At 45.1% G+C, this 26163-nt stretch overlaps 1 protein-coding gene across 1 annotated transcript; it reads right to left on the bottom strand.

The window, feature by feature from the left end:
• Positions 1 to 920: 920 nt before the first annotated feature.
• On the bottom strand, positions 921 to 21292 carry IRF6 (interferon regulatory factor 6). Its single transcript, XM_054474689.1, has 9 exons — positions 21085 to 21292; positions 17114 to 17185; positions 16383 to 16559; positions 11528 to 11732; positions 10466 to 10594; positions 7488 to 7646; positions 5714 to 6106; positions 4886 to 5004; positions 921 to 3872 (listed from the first exon to the last, which is right to left on the bottom strand). The coding sequence occupies exons 3-9, from the start codon at positions 16554 to 16556 to the stop codon at positions 3648 to 3650; spliced, it is 1404 nt and encodes a 467-aa protein (XP_054330664.1). The 5' UTR covers positions 16557 to 16559; positions 17114 to 17185; positions 21085 to 21292; the 3' UTR covers positions 921 to 3647.
• Positions 21293 to 26163: the final 4871 nt, after the last annotated feature.

The following is a 26163-nucleotide window of genomic DNA, read 5'->3' as shown; positions in this document are numbered from 1 at the left end:
CCTGGTGAAACTGGTTTCCCGCTGCTGCCCTCATTTTGCTTCGCCGAACGCCCTCCCTGTGTTATGACGTCTGGTGTCCCACTTGACTGGGAATCCAGAAACAGGGCACACAGCACTTAAATTAACACCTTTGGTTTGTGTCTGTGGAAATACGTTTTGTCCAGACGAAACATACCTCAAGACAACATATTTTGCAGAATAGCCTCACCTGTGGGTGGTGCTGAAACGTTTTAATTTTTTTTAACTTGACTTCCCTAAATCCTACATTTGAGAGGCCTACAACAACAGCTCTCTAGGGAGGGTGTGAAGGTGTGAGTATTCACTTTGAACAAATATGTGCCAGTCATGCTGCTAGGCCCTGGAGGTATTGCAGTGAGCAAAACAGACAAAACCCCCACTTTCATGGGGCTTAAGTTCATGTCTACTGAATCCAGTTTGCTGATTTCAAATAAGAAATGAGAAGTGACGACACAGAGGCTTTCCAGTCAGGTCATTACAAAGAAAATGTGTTATTTCACGTAAGAGTTAACACCTTTTTAACTACCAGCGATTTGACCCATGCCACGAAGGGAAAGGGTTTCTTGAGAAACCCCCAGTATCTAAGGAAATGGCCCCAATTTATTTATACTTGGAGCAGGACAGAGATTAAGGAACAGCGGACACCTACACTGGAGTTGTCACTCCTGGATCTATCTTGGTGGCGCCTTCAGACCATGAAAAGTGAACTGTACAGTAAAGATGGGGTCAGCATGGGAGGAGGACCAGCTTATAGGAGTTACCAGCCTAAGGCTGTCTGGTTCTTAGCTCAGAGGGAGTCAGAAGCTGAGAGTAGAAAGTAGTCTTCTAATTTTGGAACGTTTTCCTTCCCGCATTTATTTAATTTTCCCATGGTGGTTAACAATAAATCTCTAAAAGACTGATTTAGTTCATTCATTTATTCCAGCAACAAATATTTGAGAACACACTGTGTCCCAGACACTGTTCTAAGGACTGGCAGCGAAGTCCAAGACAAACAATCCCTACCTTCAGCAAGTTTGCAGTCAAGCAGGATACAGATGCTGAGCATTACAAGGGAAATGATTATTCTGAGAGAGGAAGTATGGGGTGCTATGGGAACATATAACCAGGGACCTAATTCTACGGGAAAGGGACCAGCCCAGATCCAACACTTGCTCTCCCAGTTTACCTCCAATAGGTTCTTTTTAACTTGAACTTATCTTGTTTGGTGGGGTACACAGTGAGGAAAAAAGAGCTAGTGACAAAATCTAAATCCCTTCTCAGTCTTAAGCAAGGTGAAGGCAAGGGAGTAGAAGATATCAAGGGAGTGAGTGGTGGTAGCTACCAAAGGAGATAGCAGACTAAGGCCCTAAAAAAAGAAAGGAAACCTAAATCTATCCAGCAGGACCAGAGAAAGAGCACTGAGGGTAATCAGATGGAATCCCTGCATGTACTCTCCCGGCATTCTGAAAAGAAGCCAAAAAAAGGAAGAAACCGGGGTATCTAGTTAAGACCTCACAAATCACTCATCCATTCCTCTGACATGTTCATAAACTTTTTATAGTGGTTACGAACCAAAAGCTTGGTATTTCTTGGCACTTTTCCAATACCCTTTACCAGCTCACATTATCTGGGCTCCCACCCAGGCTACAGATAGCCTGGCTGTTGGCACTTCACAGAAGGGATACAGACTGGCCCAGATTCAAGAGCTGCCCTTCCAGTTTACCTACAGTGGGTTTTTAACTTTGAGCTCCCACATAGAGATGGGGCAGCCAAATATCAAGACCAAATCCCTCACTTCACCTACTCAACAAAATGACCCCCAAAATGTAAAGTTTCTGTGCCTTTAATGCTTCCTGGTCCCTAAAAGTCCAACTTTTCCTCGAAGCTGGGCACCTGACCTTTAACCAGATTTCTTAATCTTTTCATGCTTTTCATAATAGCAGATTCCACTAGGTCTCTTAGAAACTCTAAAAGCAAGGCTGAAGCACTTTAAATAAATAAGTCCTCATGTCACCACTGATTTTGAATTTTTAGTTTTTAAAATAAGGCTAGCTCAACTTTTGAGTCATTTTGAAAAGTAGGAGATGGCCTGGTTTAAAGGTACCAGACTAGACATAGGCTTCCTTACTACGTCCCGACACAGACAGATAGGCATCACTATTCAAGAGGACTGGGGCTTGGAACCACAGATTAGCATCTTATTTGCCATTTAGGTCCCAGATTGCTTGAGCCCAGGAGTTCAGGACCAGCCTGGGCAACATAGCAAGAACTCATCTCTACAAAAATAAAAAAAAAAATTAGCCAAGCATCATAGTGCACGACTGTTGTCCCAACTACTCAGGAGGCTGGGGCAGGACGATTGCTTGAGCCCAGGAGCTTAAAGCTGCAGTAAGTGGTGATTTGCCACTGCACTCCAGCCTGGGCAACAAAGCAAGACTGTCTCAAAAAAGAAGAGAAAGCCGAAAGGGTTAGAGACTCAGCAGATGTTTCTAGATAAGACCAGTTTGTGACATATAGAGCTGCATTGTTCTATACCACTCTTTACCTTCACTGTTCACACTCAGATACCTCCACTAGTAAGGGAGACAAGCAGGTTTGTGCTAGGTGAGCCTTTCCAGAAGAGTACTGCCCAGCCCTTCTTCATCCCAGCCTTAACACACTCAACAACCCATTTCTTCCAACTGCAAAAAATCTAAATGATACTGTCCCTTTTGTAGTCAGAGAAGTATATTTTAGATCCCCAGCTCAGTGTAGCTCAGAGAAGAAAATAAGAAAAATAAAGCTCTTTCCTCTTAAAGCTACCACCTGAGTCACATACTGTCACCTACCGCCTCTCCCCGCTGCACCCCCCAACACACACACACTGGTATTTGAGTGGTAATAAGGTAAATGCCTGACAACCTATTCTTCCACAGAATCCCTAGGCTTTCTGTGTCAACAGCTTCCCTTTAGAAGCCAAATTTGTGAGCTTTCACTCCACAGGCTGGGTGACTTTCAGACTTTGGCACCCATTTCTATTTAGATATCAAGCATAGTTTCTAAGCAACCAGCCAGCCAGCTCCTCTCCCTCTCACTTCCCCCATCAGGGAGCCAGCTTACTATACCAGCAGAACAGGTCAAACAGAGCTCGATCCTGGAAAAATCAGTGCTTGAGGAAACTTTAACAAAACCAAGGAAAAATGTGGTACAAGAACAATGCAGAAGGATTCTGTTCCAGGCAGTTTAGCCTTGTACAAGTAGAAGAAGGTCATTGAGTCCGTTTTAAAGCTGGATGCAATTTCAGGCACTACTCCAATCTCTTCACTTTATAAGCAATAAATCTGAAGCCCAGAGGTTAAAGGACTTATTCAAGGTCACACTGGAAGCAAAGCTGCAGCTAGAACTTTGGTGTCCAAACTCCCAGGCCAAATCTCCTTCTACTATGTTGTATCATACTACCATTAGGAGATTTGAAAAAGAAAAGCAAAGTCTGAAGGGTGATTTTTCCATAAATTAAATCAGCTTTAAATCTAGGCATATTTGGAGAATCACAGACTTCTAATACTGTTAGAGAAAAGAGAGATTTAAAAGCTGGTTAAATCTAAACAATAAAAAAATCCATATGTACAATATTATAAAAAAGAGAAGGAAAAAGATGGCATTCACGATTACTGGGGAGGCAGGGCAGGGGGCAGTTGCATGCTGGGGGTGGGCTGCATGGGCTGCCAGCTCTCCTGGGTTTGAAGGATGCGGTACAGCTGCTTCAGCTGAGCAACGATGTTATCCTTGATGTCTGGGGTTGAGATCTGCAGGCGGACACTGCCACTATCAAAGGATCGTGTGAAATCACCAGAAAACATCTCGTAGATCATCCGAGCCACTACTGGAATGACCTGTTCAGGACACAGAACACAGGTGTATCCTCTGAGGAAAAGGTATTTTTAAATAGCACAATGGACCCAAGATTGAAGGACAGACCAAAGAAGCCCTGAGGAAGCCCCCCATTCTGATGTCTAAATATAGGATATGCCTTCATCTCTCTGGATCATCCTTCTGCCAAGGATCACTGTGGAAGGTGGTTCAAATGAAGGCAAAGAACCTAGATGTAACATTACATCACATGCCTAAATAAATGACTGCTTATTTTGCAAGACTTTTTACAAAATATCATCTATTTCTTGCCTTGCTACACAACTCCAGGGGCAAAGCCCAAGTGGCCTTGCTGCCACTTCCTAGAATAAATTTATATTCCTAAAAGTAACTCAAAAGGTTTTTCTAAGAAAGGCTGGAAAAGGCCAGGTGTGGTGGCTTACACCCATAATCCCAGCATTTTGGGAGGCTGAGACAGGAGGATCACTTAAGCCCACAAGTTCCAGACCAGCTTGGGCAACATGGTGAGACCTCATCTCTGCTAAAAATAAAATTAGGCCAGGCATGGTAGCCTGTGCCTGTTGTCACAGCTACTTGGGAAGCTGAGGTGGGAGGATCACTTGAACCTGGGAGGTTGAGGCCACAGTGGGCTGAGATGGTGCCACTGCACTCCAGCCTGGGCGACACAGCAAGACCATGTCTCCAAAAAAAAAAAAAAAAAAGTGCAATTTACATTGTGTGTGTGTATGTGTGTGTGAAGAAAACCTGGAAAGGGTTATATCCTATGAGGTTTCAGCAAGACTCTAAGGTTAGTAAGAGAATGAAAGATAAGATCTCCACTAAATCAGTCACCCATTTTAAGGACCCTGCCTTTCCCAGCATGAGTCCTACTGCACAAACCTGAGTCTGTTACCCCATCTGATGAGACTGAAACCTACATGGGCTGATGGATGCTTGATGAGGGCTCAACCCAGACCTGGGGGCTAAAGCATTGGCAAAAAGATGAAGAGTTGTTGACACAGCCTTATCTTCTCACCTGAACCAAGATGAGTTTCCTTTCCAAGGGTTTCCCATCTGGCCATTCTTCCCCAAAGCATAAGTAGATCTCAAACGGTGGCTGCTTCTCTATCTGTCCTTTCTGGTGGGCAATGAGATCTGCAGAAAGTGGAAGAGCAAGTTTGGTATACTGGGTCATTCCACATCCACTCAACAAATACCATCTTTTATGCTGTCCATTACAATAGCCACTAGCCACATGTGCTCACTAGTTTTCAATTAATTAAACAGTTCCTGGGACACATTAGTCATATTTACATGCTCAATAGCCACATATGGTTTATGACAACCACACTGAACAGCACAAATATGTTGAACAGTACAAATTACAGAGGGTTCTCTTGGACATCATTGATCACGACTTGCAGTTCAAACCACATTGTAAAAAATTCACATCTCAGTGCTTTCCCTAAAACTGCCTGCTTGAATTCACCACTCAGATAATTCCCAAAAGAATATCTGCTATTCTGAATATGACAAACAGGGTTACCTTCCAAAGTTAAAGACAAGCTGGTAACATTTGAGGTGTAATGACAGGGCTGCCTCCCTCTTCTGCCATTGAAGGAGCCACAACCACCTTAAAAATAGCTTCCAAGTACGTAGCCTTGGAGTGAACCTCCCTTCTTTGTTGCCTAGGTCACCTCCAATTTTTAGAACTGAAGTTCTGTTCTCCCTTGACCTCCTCCAGACTAAATTTTTTAAGATCTTTGCCATGCCAGGAAAGCAGGAAGGTGAAAGACAGGGATAGTGGAAGGAATGTACTTCCAGAGAACGATTCCCACCATCAACCTTCTGAGAAATGACTTACCACTAAGGAATGTTTCCAGACAAAATAACTTGACCTTCTTTTGTCTCTCAATCAGGTTGGGAGCAACAAGTGATGGGGCACATGGCCCAGACCAGTACACCTTGCACTGGCACAGCCTGATGGCATAAATGGCATGACCGCTGACCTCCAGGATCAGTCCTCTGTCCATGACGTCCAGCAGCTTGCTAGTGAACAGCTTCTGCTTCTCATTGGTAATATGCTCAGGACCTGGGAATTTGACCTGCTCCAGGCTGACGGGACCAAAGAGCTCCTCCTGGTCAGGCATAGGACCCAGGTCCCCATAGAAGAGTCGGCAGCCCTGGGGGTTGCTCACAGTCATGGTCTGCCCGTACTCCTTCCCACGGTACTGAAACTTGATGTCCAGGTCAGTCACTGCAAGGTTAGAGATGACAGTGAGAGTCCTGCTTCACTGCTCTGCCTGTTCATCCCTGTGACTCATGCAAGTCCATTAAGATCAAGCCACCTTTCAACCAGCATTCAGGAAGGCCACTGCCATAGTTATCCTTCCTGCAATAAAGGGAGACATCAACATATCCCTGGAACATTCACTCAAAAGGCTGCCTGAAGGCAAACAGTTCAAGGTCCATCTCAACTATTTCTGTTCAATCACCACACCCCAAGGGCTACAATTTCATCAAGTAAAGTGGTCCTGGTATCCCCACACTATACTGACTGAGTCCTCACACCAATGGTCATTGGAAGGAGCTAAAAACTAACGTATCTGGTTTGTTTATCATTTTTAGCTTATTGTTTAAAGAAACTTGAGGAATAAGAAGCAATACCAAACAATTTTTCTGAAAATGACATGTGAGCACACACACTGGGGATCTGCTCTAATAATATACCATAAAAGGACACAGTTCACATCAAAGTTAATTTTTACTCAGCAAATCTCCATTGAACCCAATGGCCCTTATCAAAGCTACTTAGCCTCTTGGACAAAATTTTATTAATAGCACTCACATGCCTACCATGTGTAGTGTGAAAGGGAGACCCAAGCAATGACGTTGATTCTTCATTGAGATAAATTTGTACCAAATTCAGAAAGAGGTTTTTTTCTGTAGGTCCTAAAGCCTCTCAAAATCCAAGAGCCTCCTCTACCAAATCCATGGCCATTAACCTCCCTGTTCCACAACTGGCCTTGTCACTAAATCCCCCTGCATGACTGATAAACCTGGGCCTCCTACCCACCTAAGACCTGAATAACCTGGAGCTGGAGCTGTAACCAATCAGAGCGTCCCTATGGGCAAGTAAGTATCAGCCAATGTTTGTTTGTTTGTTTGTTTGTTTCAGATCATGTCTCAGTCTGTCACCCAGACTGGAGTGCAATGGCCTGATCAGGGCTCACTGCAGCCTCAACCTTCTGCATTCAAGTGATCCTCCCACCTCAGCCTCCCAAGTAACAGGGACCATGGGCATGCACTGCCATGCCCAGCTAATTTTTTAAAAATTTTTTTGTAGAGTCTCACTATGTTGCCAAGGCTATTCTCAAACTCCTGGCCTCAAGCACTCCTCCCACCTCAGCCTTCCAAAGGGCTGGGGTTACAGGTGTGAGCCACCACACCTAGCTGGGCCAGTGTTTCTTTACTTCTTCCCTGGTGACTCATGGGCTAGCCAGGAAACAGAAACAGAGGGTGCCTCTGAGATAGGTAGTTTTTCAATACATGGCAAAGAAATGAAGTTAGAAAGCAGGATAGGAAAGAGTCTATAACAGAAGCAGAAGACCTAGCAAGAAAGATAAAGTCTCACTTACTTGGGAGAGAGCTGATCCACAGTTCTGGAGAGCTATAGAAGGGCTGTATAGGTGCCTGGGGTACTTCCATCTCCAGGGGTTCAGTTTTGGGCCACACTGCCTCTGGGCTGCAGTTGCCCACACTGCAATTGCCCACACTGGCTGGCGCCATGGGAGAACCTAAAACAAAAGCATATGGTGAGCAGACAGGGGTACCACACATGCGCATCACTTGCTGATGCTCTGAGAACTCACAAGGTCAGTAGACAAGAACTAAACACTGAACCCTGACCCAGTGTGATCTTCCAGCCCATCAGTGATTCCCATAACTAACACAATAAGAAATAAGGTTCCCCTGCACGTTCCCCTGCTCCTGCTTCCTAATCATATTATTTCTCCCATAATTCATAGTTTTAAAAACCTTTGTTTGCTGAAGATTAACATAGACAAGTGAGTTTTCTCTGGAGGTTAAATTACAAGGAGTAAGACATTCCATACTGTAAAATTTGGCCCCAGCAATTAAATAGAAGCTGGTTGTCTTCCATAAAACGAACTCAGCTGAATTAGCTGATTAGCTTCGAGGAAGTGTTAATACATAGAAATACCTTTAAAAACAAACAAATACTTTTACATGCATAAAATGCCTGGAAGGATACTCAAGAGCCTAGAAGGACCTGACTCCTCCAGGGAAAGAAATGAAAGGTTCAGGGACAGGATAGAAGAAAAACCTTTCCACTGATTTACCTTTTTGTACCATTATGAATGTAAACCATGTGGAAGTATTATTTATTCAAAAGGATCCAATTAAAAGGTTTTTTTAAAAAAAAAAAAAAAGTATTTCCCTGCTACTGTCAAAGTTGACTTGCTCCAAAGTCTACAGATTTCTCCTCCTAGCCTCACCTCTTAGGCATCTATTCTTCAACAATTCTTCATCCTCTGCCCCAACAGCTCTGAAATCACGAAGGTTAATGTTTCTTTGACCCTTTGTGTATAAGTCTGGTTGAATTTATGTTCCCATTTTACTTTTTTGTTTTCAATATCTATTCTACAACTTTCCAAAAAAGGATTAAAGGCAACTCAAAACATAAGGACACACAAATATTAGCTTTAATAAAATATCAACAGAAATAGGAAATCAGGATCCTGGAAATAAATTGCATCCTTTTAGGGGGTGAGAATAACAGAATGCGTCAGCCAGACATTTGGGAAAGGATCCTACATTTCTAGATGTTCAATTTCACTAAGTAAGAATGTAACATGTGGCAATTTTTTGTTTTTACTTTTATTTTAGTTTCAGGGATACATGTGCAGGTTTGTTATATAGGTGAATTACATGTCCCGGCGTTTGGTATACAGATTATTTAGTCACCTAGTTAATAAGCGTAGTACCCAATGGGTAGTTTTTTATCCTCATCCTCCTCCCACCCTCCGTCCTCAAGGAGGCCCCAGTGTCTATTGTTCCCTTCTTTGTGTACATGTGTACTCAATGTTTAGCTCCCACTTATGAGTGGGAACATGTAGTATTTGGTTTTCTGTTCCTGTGTTTTAGTTCACTTAGGATAATGCCCTCCAGCTACATCCATGTTGCTGCAAAAGACATGATCTTACTCTTTTTTATGGCTGCATAGTATTCCATGGTATATATGTACCACATTTTCTTTATCCAGTCCACCATTGATGGGCATTTAATTTGATTCCATGTCTTTGCTATTGTGAATAAGTGCTGCAATGAACATACGTGTACATGTGTCCTTATGGCAGAACAACTTATATTCTTTTGGGTATAATCCCAATAATGGGATTGCTGGGCCAAATGGTAATTCTGATTCAAGTTCTTTGAGAAATCACTAAACTGCTTTCCACAGTGGCTGGACTAATTTACATTCCCACCAGCAGGATATAAGTGTTCACTTTTCTCCATAACTTCATCAGCATCTGCTATTTTTTGACTTCGATTACAGCCATTCTGACTGGTGTGAGATGGTATTTCATTGTGGTTTTGATTTGCATTTCTCTAATGATTAGTGACATTGAACATGTGGCAATATTGACCTGCAAGATCTCTATGAAACTTCTCTTTACCCACTTAGTTGCAAATATATAAGTAGAAGGATAAATGAAGGAGGGCCAGTGGACAGACAAGTGTCATTTCCTGTCTCAAAGGTAGAGGCATCACCTACAGTAGGGTACCTGAAAATCCTAAATAAATCATCTTGATATCCTAAGTTTTATAGGTGGCATAAGTTATCTCATTTTGACCCGTTGCAGCCAGGTGGTACTAAAAAGACAATGAAAAACTGCTTGGCTGGATGCAAGTTATTTGAGTAGGCGCATTTCAGTGGATAAATGAAGTAAATTTGCTGCAGAAGAGCAATTCAACGTGTGTTCAAGTATCCTCAGAAAATGCAGTGGGAGATTCAGCACCTGCTCTGTCACACAGTGGATTCTCAAGCTCCAAACTCAATTTTCCTAGGAAGCTGGATTCAAAAGCCCATAAAAGAAAAGTCTCTTGCAGATAAATCCTATCAGAGCCGAGTACTATCAGCTACAGACTTCACAAGTTTCCCGTGATACAGCCTAAGCAGAGTAGTCCTTGTTAAGGAAGTGACACAGAATTTATACCAAGGGAAATATTAGAAGAGTTTTCCCGTAATGCATAAAAATGACACTGTACTTGGCCTGAAGGAAACTGGCAAAATGTGTAACTGATGATATATTTGTATGTTGGGTTAAGAATGAATTCAAATTTTTTATTTCTTTGAATTAGCACATAAGCTTCCAAAGATGTTCTATTGCCTGGAACCCACCCAACTCTACTGGGATAACTAAGCCAGCACGGAGTTCCTCACCTCTGACTCCCACTTGCTAACAGTCCAGTAGCCTGGCTGCAGGGATCAATCCTGCTTTCAGGGCAGTGGTGGCCAATGTATTGACAGTTCCAAGGTCAAAACTCCTTACATCCTCCGTATGTCTCTGTACCACCCATCATCCCCACTCACCATTGATGTTCAGGAAGGGGAAGGTGTCCTGGATGGGAACATGGTGCTGCGACTGATCCAGCTCATCTTCCTCATCTTCTTCATCCACATCATTATCTTTCTCATCCCAGGGAGCAGACCCTGTGGATCCTACCCAAGATACACAAGCTCACAGGTGAGCCATTCAGGTTGCACTGCCACCCCTGCAGCTGACCCACCATTCAAGCTACGGACTGCTAGCCCAGAGGCTCCTCAGGTTCAGTACACACCCTCAATGTCCTAACTAAAAAGAGTGAGAATCAAGGGAATGAACACTTCTCTCATGGAAGGACCTCCCTAGATTGACTGGAGCACATGTCTAAATTATCTGGCTGTTAGTACTTGTTAAGTATGGAGTTAATTGGAGGGATCAGGAGATACTCTCTTAGTCGAAGTATCCTATGAATTAAATGATCACTCACTCAATATGTATAAAGAACTTATTACCCTGATCTTGTCACTATTATATGTACCCAAACATCACTATATACCCAATGAATATGTACAATTATTATTTGTCAATTAAAAAAAACTTTTTTACAGATCATGTTATTTTTTTTTTTACAGATCATGTTAATTGATTCTCACAATAGCTTTTGAAGTAAATGGGAAAGCTGAGATCCCATATTTTAGAGTTGAAGAAACTGAGGATCACAAGAGGTAAAATGACTTGATTCAAGTCCCACAAATAGTAAAGTGATAAGGGCCAGGTTTAGAACGCAAACCTCTTAAGCTTTAATCCCTTCTCCTTCAAAACTACCTGGCCTCTTGAATCCCAAGAGAGGCTACTTTTACAGTAGAACTGTATACCCCTCCACTTTCTAATGCTTTAAGTAACCAGGCTAAAAAACATTCCCCTAAGTAAGCAAGATTTTGCTGAGTCTGCGTCTTTTGTTTTCTGGGTCCTTCCCAGAGAAAGGCTTTCTTGCTTTATCCATCTTAAACTGTGTAAATCAGGCTGTTTTCAAGTTGACTATCTCTTTTAAGAGTCCAGCCCAGAATCTGGCATACTGCCCACCTTCTCCCCAGCATCTGGGGCCTCACCTGGGTTAATGATCGAGCCCTGGGGCTGAGGGATGTCACACACTTGATATATCTTCACTGGGTTCATGGGCACCTCCTTGGTGCCATCATACATCAGGTTGAATTCTCTGCTCTTATTGAGAGCACAGCGCAGCTGGGCCTTCCATTTAGCTGGGTCAGGGTCATCCACCCCTTCCTGGTACTTCCCTGTCTCTACAGCCCAGGCCTGAGAACAAGAAACCACAGTGAGTCCTATCATTGCCCAGAGCCACTGCAAAGCGTGTGTTTACCCTTTCTCATAGACACAAACACACACACACACACACACACACACACATACACACACACACACACTTTTGCATGACTGCCCCACCATCCCAACCCCAATTTACAGAGACTGCAGCAGGAAACACTGCCCTTAGGACCAGGCAAGACAGGTGCCTAAGGGAAATAAAGCCATGTGCAAACACAATATATTAAAAGGAGGAACCTTATCTCAAGAACTGGTACCAGCACTCATCAAGACGACAATGGTCTAATGAAGGGCTGAAGATAAAGCCTGCTGAAAATACGCACCAAAGTGCAGATGGTAACTCTGGATGGCAGAATTTCAAGTAACTTTTTTTCTTCACTTATTCATTTTTGACATGAGTTGCTTATACGACAATAGGTAAGACAAAGAGGCATGGCAGAGGATATGAAGAGTTTGGCCTCCTGTGTTCCCTCCTGTCAGTCTTCAATCTAATACATAAATAAAGAATTGTAAGCCAGGTGCAGGGGCTCAGGCCTGTAATCCCAGCACTTTGGGAGGCCAAGCCGGGTGGATCATGAGGTCAGGAGTTCGAGACCAGCCTGACCAACACGGAGAAACTCTGTCTCTACTAAAAATACAAAATTAGCCGGGCATGGTGGTGCATGCCTATTTTCCCAGCTACTCTGGAGGCTGAGGCAGGAGAATCACTTGAACCCAGGAGGTGGAGATTGTGGTGAGCCAAGATCGTGCCATTGCACCCCAGCCTGGGCAACAAGAGTAAAACTCCATCTCAAAAAAAAAAAAAAAAAAGAATCGTAGAAACCAAGTGCCTTTAGGAGGGAAGGAAACACACTGGGGGTTCAGCTTGTCCCACTGGCTGAGGGCCTCAAGTCCTAAAAAATCCACACCCCTCACCTTACCCTATCCCCTCAAACTTCTGCTTCATTAGAAACATCATGCTGTCAACCACACCAGTGGCTGGCAGCACGGACTAAAACCACTTTGACTCCTTCTCTCTGGTTTTCAAATATGGAAACTCATGGCACTTTCCCCAGACAAGAAGTTAGCTTCCCCAATGAGGAAACGAAAAATCTAAGCCACTCAAGTCATAGACCAAGGTGCTCAGGAGCAAAGCAGGGAGTAGACACCTAGCCCTACTTTCAGCTCTAACAGGCATTCTTGTTTCTGCTCATGGGATAGCCACTCTCCCCCATTGCTAACAAGTTCTCTGATCTCTTTGTGCAGGAGTACAACTTGTTCTGATGCCGAAAAAGTAGGTACCATTAGCAGAGAACTCAAGACAGGAAGCACACACCAGCGTTTTCAAGCTAACAGGGTATATGACTTGTCCAAACCCAATCCCTTCCTCTGATTCTGATCATAGGCTTCTTCCTCAAGCTGAAATTGAATTTTTCTGCCCCATCCTTTGAGAGCTCTGATCTCCTTCAGTCGCCCCCTGAAGAACCTCACAGTCATGAGGAAGTTTCCTCAAAAGCTAATCTAAATACTCCTCCTCCAATTCAGATCACTTCCTCTTACCATCTTTTCAGATTTGGGTCCCTCCGTTTGATTGTGGTATGGAATGAAGAAGTTTGACAACATTCTGCTGCCCCAGGTGGCTGAGCAGACACTAGGGGGCCTAACTGCTGCTCCATTCTATCCAACCCCCTACAGGAGATTTCAACTTCACTGGTCGCTGGTATCTGGAAGGCCTATCTCCAGTTACCTGGCAGTACCTGGCTGCTGCCTCCCCACATTTTCCCTTCCATTTGTTTGATCCTCTGTGTGCCCATGCTAACTCTGGCCCCACCCAGCTGACTCGGGCTATGAAGACTTTGGCAGAGCTCTGCACATTTCTGTGGTTCCCTAAAGCCCTGCTCCTCCATGGAGAACAGCCAGACCAACCCAGAACCAGAGCCCCAGCCTTCCTGCTCACCACACAGCCATCCCCAGGACCCACCCAGATTGCACTGGGCACCCAAGGCTGATGCAGTGAAGAGCCATATCGTTTAAGACTGGAACTTTAGAATCAAGAAAGGAGGCCAGGTGCAGTGGCTCACGCCTGTAATCCCATTACTTTGGGAGGCTGAGGTGGGTAGATCATGAGGTCAAGAGATTGAGACAATCCTGGCCAACGTGGTGAAACCCCGTCTCTACTAAAAATACAAAAATTATCTGGGCATGGTGGTGCACACCTGTAATCCCAGCTACTTGGGAGGGTGAGGCAGGAGAATCACTTGAACCCGGGAGGCGGAGGTTGCAGTGAGCCGAGATCGCACCACTGCACTCCAGTCTGGGTGACAGAGCAAGACTCTATCTCAAAAAAAAAAAAAAAAAAAAGAATCAAGAAAGGAGCGCCTAGGAGGAACCATGTGGCAATCATTGTGATTTATAAACATCGCTTGTTCAAACCCATTCTGAGTCTTGCTAGCAAGAGATTCTGATCACTGTGCAGGTCCTTATTTCTCTTCCTAAACAGGAAATAATCTCTGCATTTTTATAGTGCTTTACAAATCCCTTTCCATACTTTATTTCACTTGATTCTCACAGGCAAGACTAATTTCATCCCCATTTTACCAAAGGGAGAGCTGAAGCCCAGAGAGGTTAACTTGCTCAGGGCAACACATGCAGTTGATGGTAGTAGAATTTGAGGCCAGGTCTTCCAGTTCTTGATCAGAAAGGGCAGTATAATGGGGGGTGGATGCAGACAGAAAGTAATGGGTTCAAATCCTACCCCCACCACTTACTGGCTGTTTGACTTTGGCAAGTTCTTCAGCCCCTCTAAGACTTAGCTTCTGTATCAACAACATGAAGGTAATACCTCCCTTACAGGGTTGTCATGAGAATTAAAAGAGATAATGGACACAGACACCCATTTAATGTTAGTGCCCCAACTGCATATTCTGCTAAAGGCCATCAGAGCTTGGTACCTGTGAAAGCACTCTCCCTCTGCACTCTGCAAACAGATGCACAGATATAACTAAAACAAAGCCACCTCCCAACAGCCCAATTTTCCTCAAGCCCCAAGCATGCAAGCCCAAAGCATCACTCTCATGAGTAGGGCTTTCAGGAAATAGCCTCTTCCCCAGGGCCAGCCACTGTCAGACACTTGAACCGCAAATCCAGTTTCAGACCACGGCCACAAGAGGCCAACTGGGCCAAGATGGGCCCATGCCCTTCTCAATGCCAACTCCAATAATTGGTGCTGGTTTATAGGCACTAACCTTATCAACTTTTATATTGTTATTTAAAATCTAAATTAAGAGCTGTCATTTACCTTCTAAGTACCTTCAGGTCAATATTCTCTCTGCCTGTCCTCTCTACACCTGACATAACTGAGTTGGGTGGGAAACACCCTAAGGATGGCTTTCTTTTGAACCCTGCGCTTACATTTTCTGCCCTTTCCCAACCCAATTTCAGCAAGGACCCAAAGCATGAATCTTGAGAGACCCACAGTAGAGACTGTATTTCACTTGTGACTTCTAGCTTATACTCAAAGAAAAGGGCAAACAAACTAACTTCTCAGTGTCTTGGGATGCAGGAACTAAAGCTACTCATGAGATGGAAGTGACCAAGAAAGAAGCTGGTCTGGAGCAGAGGCACAGCCTCCAGGGTTTCAAACCATGTGAAAACCTTTCCCACAACAAGCCTGTCCACCTACTTCTGTCTTAAGTCAAGCTTTGGTTTCACTTAAATTTTGTAAAATGCTCTGTGATTAAATCTTGTTTTCAGTTAAATAAAATGACTGTCAAATCAGTGCTATTTCTTATTTTTAAAAACATTTATAAAATTAAAACTTGTAATTAAATCACCTTTAATTTTTAAGCCCCAGTTATAGATGGGGCGAAATACTTTAACTCAAAAGAAAAGCTTGCCAGGTGTAGTGGCTCATGCCTGTAATCTGAACACTCTGGGAGGCTAAGGAGGGAGGATCACTTGACCCCAGGAGTTCAAGACCACCCTGGGCAACATGGTGAAACCCCGTCTCTACAGAAAAAATACAAAAATTAGCCAGGCGTGGTGGTGTGTGCTTATAGTTCCAGTACGTGAGAGGTTGAGGTGGGAGGATCGCTTGAGCCTAGGAGGTCAGGGCTGCAGTGAGCTATGATCATGCCACTTGCACTCCAGCCTGGTTGACAGAGCAAGACCATATCCCACAAAAAAAGAAAAAGAAAGAAAAACTTGCTGAGAGCCCTCTATACCAATCACATAGGCTATACTGCATGCCTGCTAACACCTGATAGTTCTGTCCTGGCCTGAGTATCCATTCCCAGGCCCAAGCACCTCTCTGCATAGCAACAGCTCTGAGTGATTGAGGAGGAAGAGTCAACTGCTCACCCTCGCTAGCTTTTGAAACAAACACATCACTACAATCACTAATGAGAGTTTTAGCCAACCCCAGCTGGTATCCTTTGGGATGTGAGTGAGTACCTTCAATGAGTGGGAAAGAATAAACAGCTTCAGCCATTGCAGACATGCCCCCAAAAGAGGAATTACTATGCCTGCTGAGTTTGGGCACCCCCATCATAAGCATTCTCTCTGTTTCACCAGAGTTTTAGATCTGGTATATTCCCCATGCCAAAAAAAACCCAGAAAGGTCTGATGGTAGAAGAAGTCCTTTACCTTAAAAATGGTATTTTCCTCTTCTTGTTGAGGGCTGTGCCGGGTGGCATGTTTCCAGGGAATCTGGAAGCGTTTAGAGTCCCTGTGTAGCCAGATGAGCCCAGGGTAGAGGCCACTATCCACCTGGGCCACCAGCCAGGGCTTTAGCCGGACTCTGCGGGGGTGGAGGGCCATGATCTGGGGGGTCAGAGGGAGAAATGGGAAGAGCAGAAGAATTAGGCCAGCCACTGGGAACCCTTCCCAGCCACCTTTCCCACCTACTAGAGCTACAGTTTCACTAGATTACAGCAAAGAAACTAAATATGGGAATAAGCTGTGCCAGGTGGGAAAGAAAAGAGGTTAAAAGGTCCTTTTTATTCTGATTCCAAAGCCATTTATACTTCATGCTCTAGCCAAATCAGACTTATCAGGCAAGTAGATCACATTTCTTCCATTTAAATCCTGAAGCAGAAAAATAAAAAGGTGATGTCATCCTGCTGGAACACAGTCCTTCCTGAAGCACCAAGGGCTTTGGAAGAGAAGGGAAATTGCTCTTTTCAATCTCATCTCAGGAGAGGGAAGAAAAAAGTTATGGAAACAGCAACAACTATATAAGTGAGAAGCTGACGCACATTCTCTTTTTAAACAAGACAACTAAAGGTGAATGGGAATATTTTAGAAATAAATGACACCATCATGATGAGGGAGAAGTAGATAAGGGGTAGATCCTGGACTCCAGAGTCCTCACTTACATGGAAGAGCAGGCAGTGTGTCCACAGGGATCTGAAGAGTCGGCTTGTCTTTCCCTTGACCACTCAAAGATTCTGTATGGAGAAAAGGGGGGTCTCAGCTGGCTATCCATACAACAATCCAGTGTCTGGGAGAAGGCTTGGGAACATTGGCGACATAGGCTGAGAACACGTCTCCGCTACTGAGTCTGGTAAAGCTCAGAAGCCCTAGAATAACCAAATACTAAAGTACTAAGAGTACTTAGAGTACTAAAAGCAGTCATGAGACAAGCTTTGCATGGCTAGGACAGCCTCCTCCCTTGGGTCTGTTTATCTCCCAATGAAGGCTGGAGTGAACCGATTGGTTGCCGGAGCCAGCCTGGGTAAAGTCTGCAATTGATTCTCGTAAGAATACATGGGCATAGCAGATAACATTCAAGAGCAGCTGGCACTCACAGCAGAAAACAAAAGCCTTCCCAGATTTGGTGACTGATAAAAAACAGTCACTGGAGAATTGTTTGTCTGAGATGTTATGTTTGGATTTTTTGGTGTTCTTATTTTGTTTTTACTTAAGATGAGAATGAGATGCCTGGAAAAAGAACACTCATTCAACAAATATTTGTTCATCAGCTACTGTGTGCCAAGCACGGTGTTAGTTACTAAACATTAAAGCTCCATGTTCCTTCTTGAGAAACTCCACATTGGAACTTCTCAAGCCCCACAATGGCCTGAGGAGGAGTGGAAGATAAATAGGTCACCTTCATACCCAGAAAGATCCCTACCTGGATCACAGTTCTGAAACCAAACAACCTTGCAGCAAAGATGCTAAATATGGGAATAAACTGTGCCAGGTGGGAAAGAAAAGAGGTTAAAAGAGTCAGCTGAAGGCTCCTACTCAGAAGAGCTTAGCTGATGGGGTGGCCCATAACACCACTTCTCTCCTCAGCCAGACTCCCAACAAATGTGAAAAACCCAAACCCAACTCAGTGTCTGGCACTTTAAGAGCAAGGCAAGACCTGCTCTCACCTGAGCTTTCTGACCCAATTACCAAGTCCTGCAACTGAAACCTTCCCCCTGGGAGCATAGTGGGTAGGTCAGGTTGGCATGCAGTGTTCAAGTGCCCCCATGTAGTTGGCCTTGAATTACGGTGTTTTGTAGGGCAGCATGTGAAACCATCAAACCATGGAGTGCATTATAAGCCTTATAAGGAGGAGGGAATGCATATTCTCTCAAGGGCTAGTTCTACCTTCTGCTCCCCAGTCCTATCACTACTGAAAAGGGGATAGAGCAAGAGAAGGAAGAAGAGGATAGGGAAATAGGCACCAAACCAGTCAATCTACAAAAGAGCTTTTGAGAATTTCCATTGCAATGCTGGTAAGTGCTGTGTTTGGGCCTGTCAGACATTAAAATCCAACTCTTGACCGATAGTGGACTTGAAGAAAAGTCCAAAACGACTTATTGTAGTTGATCCAAAGCCCACCATGAAAAAATTAAGGCAATCAGGCCAAGACCAGGAGCTGCATCTGATGATGGGAAGGGAGAAGCAGCCACCCATAGAGATCAGTGATTAAGATCTAGAGCCTTGGGTTCTCAGTGTTCTCCTAAGATAGGACTACACAAGAGCAGCCTTGCCTCAGCCCCATGGAAGGAGCCCCAGCCTGCCCTCCTCCAAGCCCATGCCCTGCCTCCCTCACTGTAAACCCTCTCCACCTTCTGAAAGTCAGCCAAGATCTCCCCCACTCACCACCCAGTAACTACAACTCTAAAAACAGGCAGAGATGGAAAAATTGAAAACCCAAATGACGAAGACAAACGGTTCATTACATCACAACCACAGGCTGCAATATTAAGTAGCCATTAACAACAGGTGTCAGAATTTTTATTATACTCAAGGAAATGTTTACAATGTGAAGTTGTGGGGGCAGGGGAAACACAGCATACAACTTGACTGTGTAGCATTATCTCCATCTTGTAACACAGCATGTACTTGCATACATGTGCACATACACACAGAACTGAAAAAAGGAAATAAATACAACAATGCAACAAAATATTTGTAATGGTTATCTAGTGATGGAACTATGGGTGCTTTTTACATTCTCCTATATACATTATATATGATTCATATTTTCCTACAATGATATGTTTCAATTTATAATTTAAAAAACTACAAGTAATTTTTTTAACCTCAGGACAATAAGACATTTCTTATGAAGGATGGTAACAACAATCCTTTGTATCTGTGTAGGCTTTACAATTTTTACACGAACCTTTACCTAACATGTCTGATTTCATCCTCATGAACCTGAATGTGATATTACTATCCCCATTTTACATCTGGGCTGAGCTGCTTTATTTCCTAAGTCAGAGTGTTCTGTACCAAACCCTGCCACTGCACCTTGTCTTCCATGTCCCTCTCATCTTCTGCACACCAAGAAAGTAAACTAAAAACATCAACAAAGGTCCCAGCAGCATAGAGGGCCAATAAAGTGATTGAGGTGGAGACTGCATAACATCCACTCTCAAACACACCTAAATCAGAGTTCTCTTTCTAAACACTCTTGCCACCCAAATCTCAATGCCTGCAGAACCACCTTAGCCTAGATGAATTCATCTTGGTATCTCTAGCTGCCATCACAGCAAAATGTAAGGCCTGTGTCTCTAACAGGTACTTAATCAGCCAAAGAACAATGATGCTAACCTATCTATTCCCCTCACAGTGAGCATAGAGGAGGGACACTTACAGCCTCCTCCGAGCACTAACTGTCCTCTCCATACCCCTATTCTAGGGAGCAGGTCCTCCATAAACACCCTCATTGCCACCTCCATAGCTCCTCCCCAGACTAGTTTCCAGGGGCACTGCCACACAAAAGCCGAGATTTGGCCATCAGTGGTTTTGCTCAGGTTAAAACACACGCCATTTCTTGCAGACAATTCTTAGCAGTCCCAGTTCTTCCCTTTCTCCCGAAGGAAGTGAAATGCCATCCTCTAAGTTCCGTTCCTCAGGCTTCCCTGTTTAGTTTAGCCCTGCTTAGGGGTAAACTCTAGGCCTCTAGTCAAAATGCCCACACCCTTCCCTTCTGCTAGATGGAAGCTGGGGGATGGCGAACGGGAGTTACAAGGTATTGAGTGCCACTGTCATACATCATACACACGTCTCATCTTAAACCACACTCCTGGGTCAACACCAGCTTTCACCAATCCCACCCAAGCGCCTTCCTCTCCCTATCCATCTCCTTTCCCTCACTTCCACTCTTGACATCCACCAAGAGAACAGGTTGGGACAGGGTGACCTCTTTACCACAAAGCAGGCTCCCTGTAAAGAGTGACACCTCAGGCCTCCTTTCCAAGTCAGGCCTGGGAGACTTTCCCCTTTCTCCACACCACCCTCCAGCCCCTTCGGGCAAAGAGGGCCCACCCCCAGAGCAACCACACCCCAGCACCACCCTCCCCAGCACCTAGCTCCGCTCCTTAGAAATCCAAGGGTGTCTCCCAGGCCCAGGGCGAAGGGCCTAACTGTGCCAAACACTCAGGGAGGGAAAACAAACCGCCAATGCTCCAAAGCTCCTGGCCACCCTCACTCCAGTTTCCCAAAACGCCCACTAGGACCAAGGGCCTCCGGACCTGGGAAGTCCCCTCTCTGGGACACAGGGGCCAGCGGCAAGTTGGTAAGACTGAAGGGGGCGCGGTGCTTTAGCTCTACCGGATAGTGGGGTTGAGGGCCGAGAGCAGTGCCCTCCGCTTTGGCGGCGGGGGTAGGGAGAGTAGACACAAGTGTAGATTCGAGAGGGGCCTAGCGCTACAGAACTGAGGCCGCCCCAAAGCTATCTGGAAGAGGGCGACAGGCAACCAGCCCCAGTGGGTACCCACCCCAAACACACAGATGCCCCCAAGCAAGTTCTCTCACCCCCTACAAACTCCGGGGACGGGTCCTACCCCACCCACGGGGGAGCCTCCCCTCCCTCAAGCTGGTCCCCAGAAGTTGGCGTACCCACCTTTGCTCAATCTGTCCACCAGAAGCGGACGTCCCTCCGAACCAAGTCCGCAGCGAAGATCACCCGTCGCTACCACGGTCCTCGACGTCTTAGCCAAGGGGCGCCTGGCTCTACCCAAGTAGGGACTGCGGGTTCCTCTCCCCGTCCCACACCAGCCCTTACCTGCCCGGCCCAGGTGCGCCGAGCTCACGTCAGCGCCTCGCCCCAGGACGCCGCAGCCCTCGCATCCGACCGGCCACGCCTCCCAGGTGTGGCCACGCCCCCCGGCGTTCGGGATTGGCGAGTTGCAAGAAATATGACACCCCGCGTTTCTGGGCTGCCCGGCCCAGCGGCGTCCGCCCACTGTCCCACCCTACTCCTCCGCTTCTAACTCCGGCTAAGAAAGTCCCAGATTCAGGCCTAGCCTTACGCCTCAGGGCTGGTGGTCCTGGGAACTGGAAGCGACTGGGAGTTCAGATCTAAGTCGAGAGGGTGCCTCCCTCCTTCACGCCCCATAATTACCCTGCAGTATGCAGACAGTTAAGCACAAATAAGGGTTTTGAGATTCTGGGTTGGTCCTACTACTCGTGGGCCTGTGTAAGTGGAGTTGTACATGAAGAAGAGAACCAGGACACTTGGTCCTGTCTGGGGGAAGCCATAGGCTTCCAGGACTAGAATTCTGCCTTTACTCTGCCTCTCACACGTGTGACCCTGGGTAAGTTACTTAGCTTCTTTGTTTCTGTTTCCTCATCTCTTCAATGAGAATAATAATTCCTGCCTTCTTTTTTGTTGTTGTTTGCTTTTTTCTCTTCTTTTTCTTTTCTTTTTTCTTCCTTTTTTTTTTTTTTTTTTTTGAGATGGGTCTTGCTATTAAGTTACACAGGCTGGTCTCCAACACCTGGGGTCAAGGGATCTGCCTCAGCCTCGCAAAGTGCTGGGATTACAGGCACTGGCACCCAGTTCAATTCCTTTTTTTTTTTTTTTTTTTTTTTTTTTTGAGGCAGCGTCTGGCTCTGTCATCCAGGCTAGAATGCAGTGGCACAATCATAGCTCAACCTCCTGGGCTCAAGCGATTCTCCCACCTCACCCTCCCAAGTAACTGGAAATACAGGCATGGGCCACCATGCCTGGCTAATTTTTTTTTTTTTTTAGAGACAGAGTCTCACTATGTTGCCCAGACTGGAGTTCCTGCTTCCTCTGATCACTATCGTGTAATGATTAAAAGCATAGCCTCTGGAGCCAACTATTGGGGTTTAGACCCCAACTCTATCAGTTACTACAGACTTGGGAAAGTTTCTTAAGCTTTTTAGGCCCTGGTGTCTTATCTGTAGAAGAGGTCAGTAATAGTACCTACCTCAGGGGTATTATGGGAATTCAATAACTACATGTAAACTGCTTGCAACAGTATTTAGCACTTATCAAGTGCTTTATATGTACTTGCAATTATTATTGGCGTAAAGATTAAAAGTACCATATAGACAGTGCGTCAGAGAACAAGAAGGCATTCCTTGTTATTACCTGAAATCCAAGTCCTGCATGTACCCTAACAGGTGCTTGATGAGATTTCCCTCACCGTCCTCATCTGTCTAGAGGACAGGTTTGCAGGAGGCTGTGCAACAGTAAATGAGACTTTTAAAAATCCCCCACCCTCAACCACTGAGCTGTCGTAGGTGAAATGGGGCATGAGCAGGTCACTTAGGTTTTGGTGTTTAAAGTAATGAGTGAGAAACTGTGGAGGAGTGGTACAATGAGTTGAATTGTCACCCACATACAAAAAAAATTGTATTTTGAAGTCCTGACCACCCCCACTGCAACCACAGCCAGATGTCAGAATGTGACCTTATTGGGAGACAGGATCCTTATGGAGGTAATCAAGTTAAAATGTAGTTATTAGGGACAGCCTGAATCCAGTATGAATGGTGTCCTTATAAAAAGAGGAGATTTGGACACAGAGGCAGATACCCACAGAGGGAAGGTGATATGAAGAGACACAAAGAGAAGACAGCTAGCTGCAACCCAAGGAGAGATATCTGGAATAGAGCTTTTTTTTTCACATCCCTCAGACCCTTGATTTTGGACTTTTAAACTCCAGAATGATGAAACAAAAAATTTCTGTTGTTCAAGCCACCCACTCTGAGGTACATTGTTATAGCCCTAGCATACTCATACAAGTGTGTTGAAGAGCCCCAGATTGATAATAATGTAGGCATGATTCCAAGTCCCAATTTAGCTTTGGAATGTGGCCAGCAAAGGCCTGGGAAGGCAGCAAGGCCCCAAGGCCTGACTCAGCCAGCCTCTGTCTCAACCACTGCCCTGTGGCCACTCTTCCCTTCACTGGGGCAAGGGCAAGCTCATCAGCACAGCTAGCTGTTTACTGCTGATGAGTGCACTAGACAAATAGCATCTTCCATCTGGCCCAGGGCTGGGCTCTGGGGACCAAACAAGCTCCACTACAGGTATATGAGAGGGATGAGGGGTAAGGCCATTGGGAGAGTGTCATTTGAGGGAAGTCAAAACCCCAATGGCATACAAGTATGAGCCCACACACAGGCACTCACTTTTGCACCAGCTGAAATTCCCATGACTAAGGGGATGTCTTAAGGACCTTCTTTAGAAGACATATATTTTGGAATCAGAAAACTCAAGCTGGGAGGGTCCTTCTGGATTATCTAGATCAAGACTAAAACTGACTTAGCCAGTTTTTACCCACACAGTATTTTAAATATCAGGAGATCTCACATAAACATCCAGATTCTCAGCATCTCTTAAAGAGTCAAGTGCCCTGGATGCTCTACCAGCAGTTCTACCTGGCAACAGTTGCCCATTTAGAGGGAGTCTACACGTTACAGCCAGTACAAACTCACTCTATTGAGCTCACTCATTTACTTTAATTGCCTGACCCTGTGGGCATCTGATTGCAACTTCTAGTCTAAATTCTCCCTTTTCATAGATGAGAAAACTGCGGCCCCGCGAGGTCAAGTGATTTACTCAAGGTCACATAGCGTATTAGCCACAAACCAAGACTAGAACACAAACCCAGGGCTCTATCCACTTGGACCCTGCTCAGCTCCCCAGCCAGAGTCTATTCTGACCTGTTCTGCACTGGCTGTTAACTATTAAAAAAAAAATCGCCAGGTGCAGTCACTCACACCTGTAATCCCAGCACTTTGAGAGGCTGAGGCGGGCAGATCACCTGAGGTCAGGAGCTGGAGACCAGCCTGACCAACATGGAGAAACCCCGACTCTACTAAAAATACAAAATTAGCCAGGCTTGGTGGCACATGCCTGTAATCCCAGCTACTCGGGAGGCTGAGGCAGGAGGATTGCCTAAACCCGGGAAGCAGAGGTTGCGGTGAGCCAAGATTGCACAATTGCACTCCAGCCTGGGCAACGAGTGAAACTCCATCTCAAAAAAAAAAAAAAAAAAAAAAATTACCCGTGGATCTAGGTACTGTTGATATTGTTGATATTGTCATAAACAAAACCAAGTTCCTACACTCATGTCACTCAACTGAAGAATTAATGAAAGGGGGTAAAGCAGGTGGAATTAAGGTAGAGATCAGGAGGAACTCCCTGGCTCTGCAGGCAATAAGCCCTGGCAATAGGCCACCCTGATGTCTTCTATTCGATACACACCTCATCTGCTTGATCTGGGGAATAAGAACATCTTGTGAGTCTTTCCACAGGCTCTTGAGGAATCAGTTCTTCTGTATTCTCAAAAGAGCCTCTTCAGGATTCAGTCATTCCCAACATGCCCTGGGCCTGCAATGCTCCCATCATTTTGCCCTCCATTGATAATCAGGTGCGGCATTGCTGACTCACTAGTGAGTCTGAGTTTCAGGTAGTGGGACGTACATTTCAGCATGGGGGCCCTGATTCACAGCCACAGGGAATGAGGAAATTCCCCTCTCCTGTTCCCAGTCAGCTCTCATTTGGTAGAAAGAGTTTCTTTTTCCACCCAGAGACATAAATTTTACAATATCAGACATGTGACAATAAAACCATGAACCCAAATCCCACTCTCTTCTTGGCAGAGCAGAGGGCATGGCAACTGGGACTCCTCCCAAAGGCTCCGAACAGTGGGGAGTTTAGTGTTACTGGAGTCGGTGGATAGCAAAGAAGCTGTGCATCTCTGGTGGGGTTGCTAAAGAGTCAGGTAGGGACATTGCACTAAACAATCCAATTATGTGCTTTCAAAGGAAATCAGACTCCAACCTCCCTTCTGGAAGGCATTCTGGAGCCCATCAGGTCTACCCTCACTCTTCTCTTGACCCTGGTTTATCTCTGTCTCCATCCAAGTATCTTAAAGCATCAGGGCTACAGATGATCCTAACACATTGCCTAAGCCACAGCCTAAACTGAATGCACATTGGTTGTTGCTCTCTATAATGGCCTCCAAATTCTAGATTCACCAAGATGGCAGGAAGCATAAAAGAATCTCACTTTCCAATCCAAGCAATGGCACAGACTTTGGCTTTGGACTCTAGAATTCTCCACCAAAGTGTTCGGAACATCTTCTGAGTCTTTCCATAGTTAGAAGACCCCTTTTATCCTTGAAGCAAGCTGAGCATTTGAAAGTGTTCTCAAAGAAGCAGCTTTTTTTTACTCCAAACTTGGATCTCTATGGGAGGCGAAGGAGGAAAAACAAAGCCCAGGAAATTATTTGGAAGTAAGCTCCCCCTTGGGTCCCTCCCTTCATTCTTCTGCCCATTTATTCCAAATCTTGAGGGTCCACTTCCCATCTTCCCCAGCATGGAGAGCTTTCTCCTTGGCTCTGCAGACAGAAGAGCTGAAGAAACTACAACCACCATGAATGTGAGAGTTCGGAGTTCTGATTCAAAGCTGCTTCCCCATTGAGACAAAATGGTGGCCGGATTTTGGCTTCATGGTCAGTACCAAACAACCTATCCTGTGACTCTATGGTGCTTTGAAATGAGATAGTAGATATGAACACTCTCTGAAACAGGTGGAGTGCTGTGCAGATGGAGTGACCATCACTGCTGTTATCTGCTCTTTGTTTCCTTTGTGTAGATAATTCTCTCCAGGCTTCAGCCAAGCCCTAAGGGCAGCAAGGTGCAGGCCAGACAGGAACTAGCAGAG

This window comes from Pongo pygmaeus, chromosome 1, assembly GCF_028885625.2.
Source record: "Pongo pygmaeus isolate AG05252 chromosome 1, NHGRI_mPonPyg2-v2.0_pri, whole genome shotgun sequence".
In the NCBI taxonomy this organism is placed as follows: Eukaryota; Metazoa; Chordata; class Mammalia; order Primates; family Hominidae; genus Pongo; species Pongo pygmaeus.
The sequence above is the reverse complement of the archived record's forward strand: the minus strand, read 5'-3'. Positions and strand labels throughout refer to the sequence as shown.

Coding starts and splice junctions, on each gene's coding strand:
- IRF6 (XM_054474689.1), bottom strand. CDS start 16,556: ATGGCCCTCCACCCCCGCAGAGTCCGGCTAAAGCCCTGGCTGGTGGCC. Junction 6,107..7,487: donor GTGGATCAGCTCTCTCCCAA/GTAAGTGAGACT, acceptor CTAACCTTGCAG/TGACTGACCTGGACATCAAG. Junction 5,005..5,713: donor TCTGGAAACATTCCTTAGTG/GTAAGTCATTTC, acceptor CACTTTCTGCAG/ATCTCATTGCCCACCAGAAA.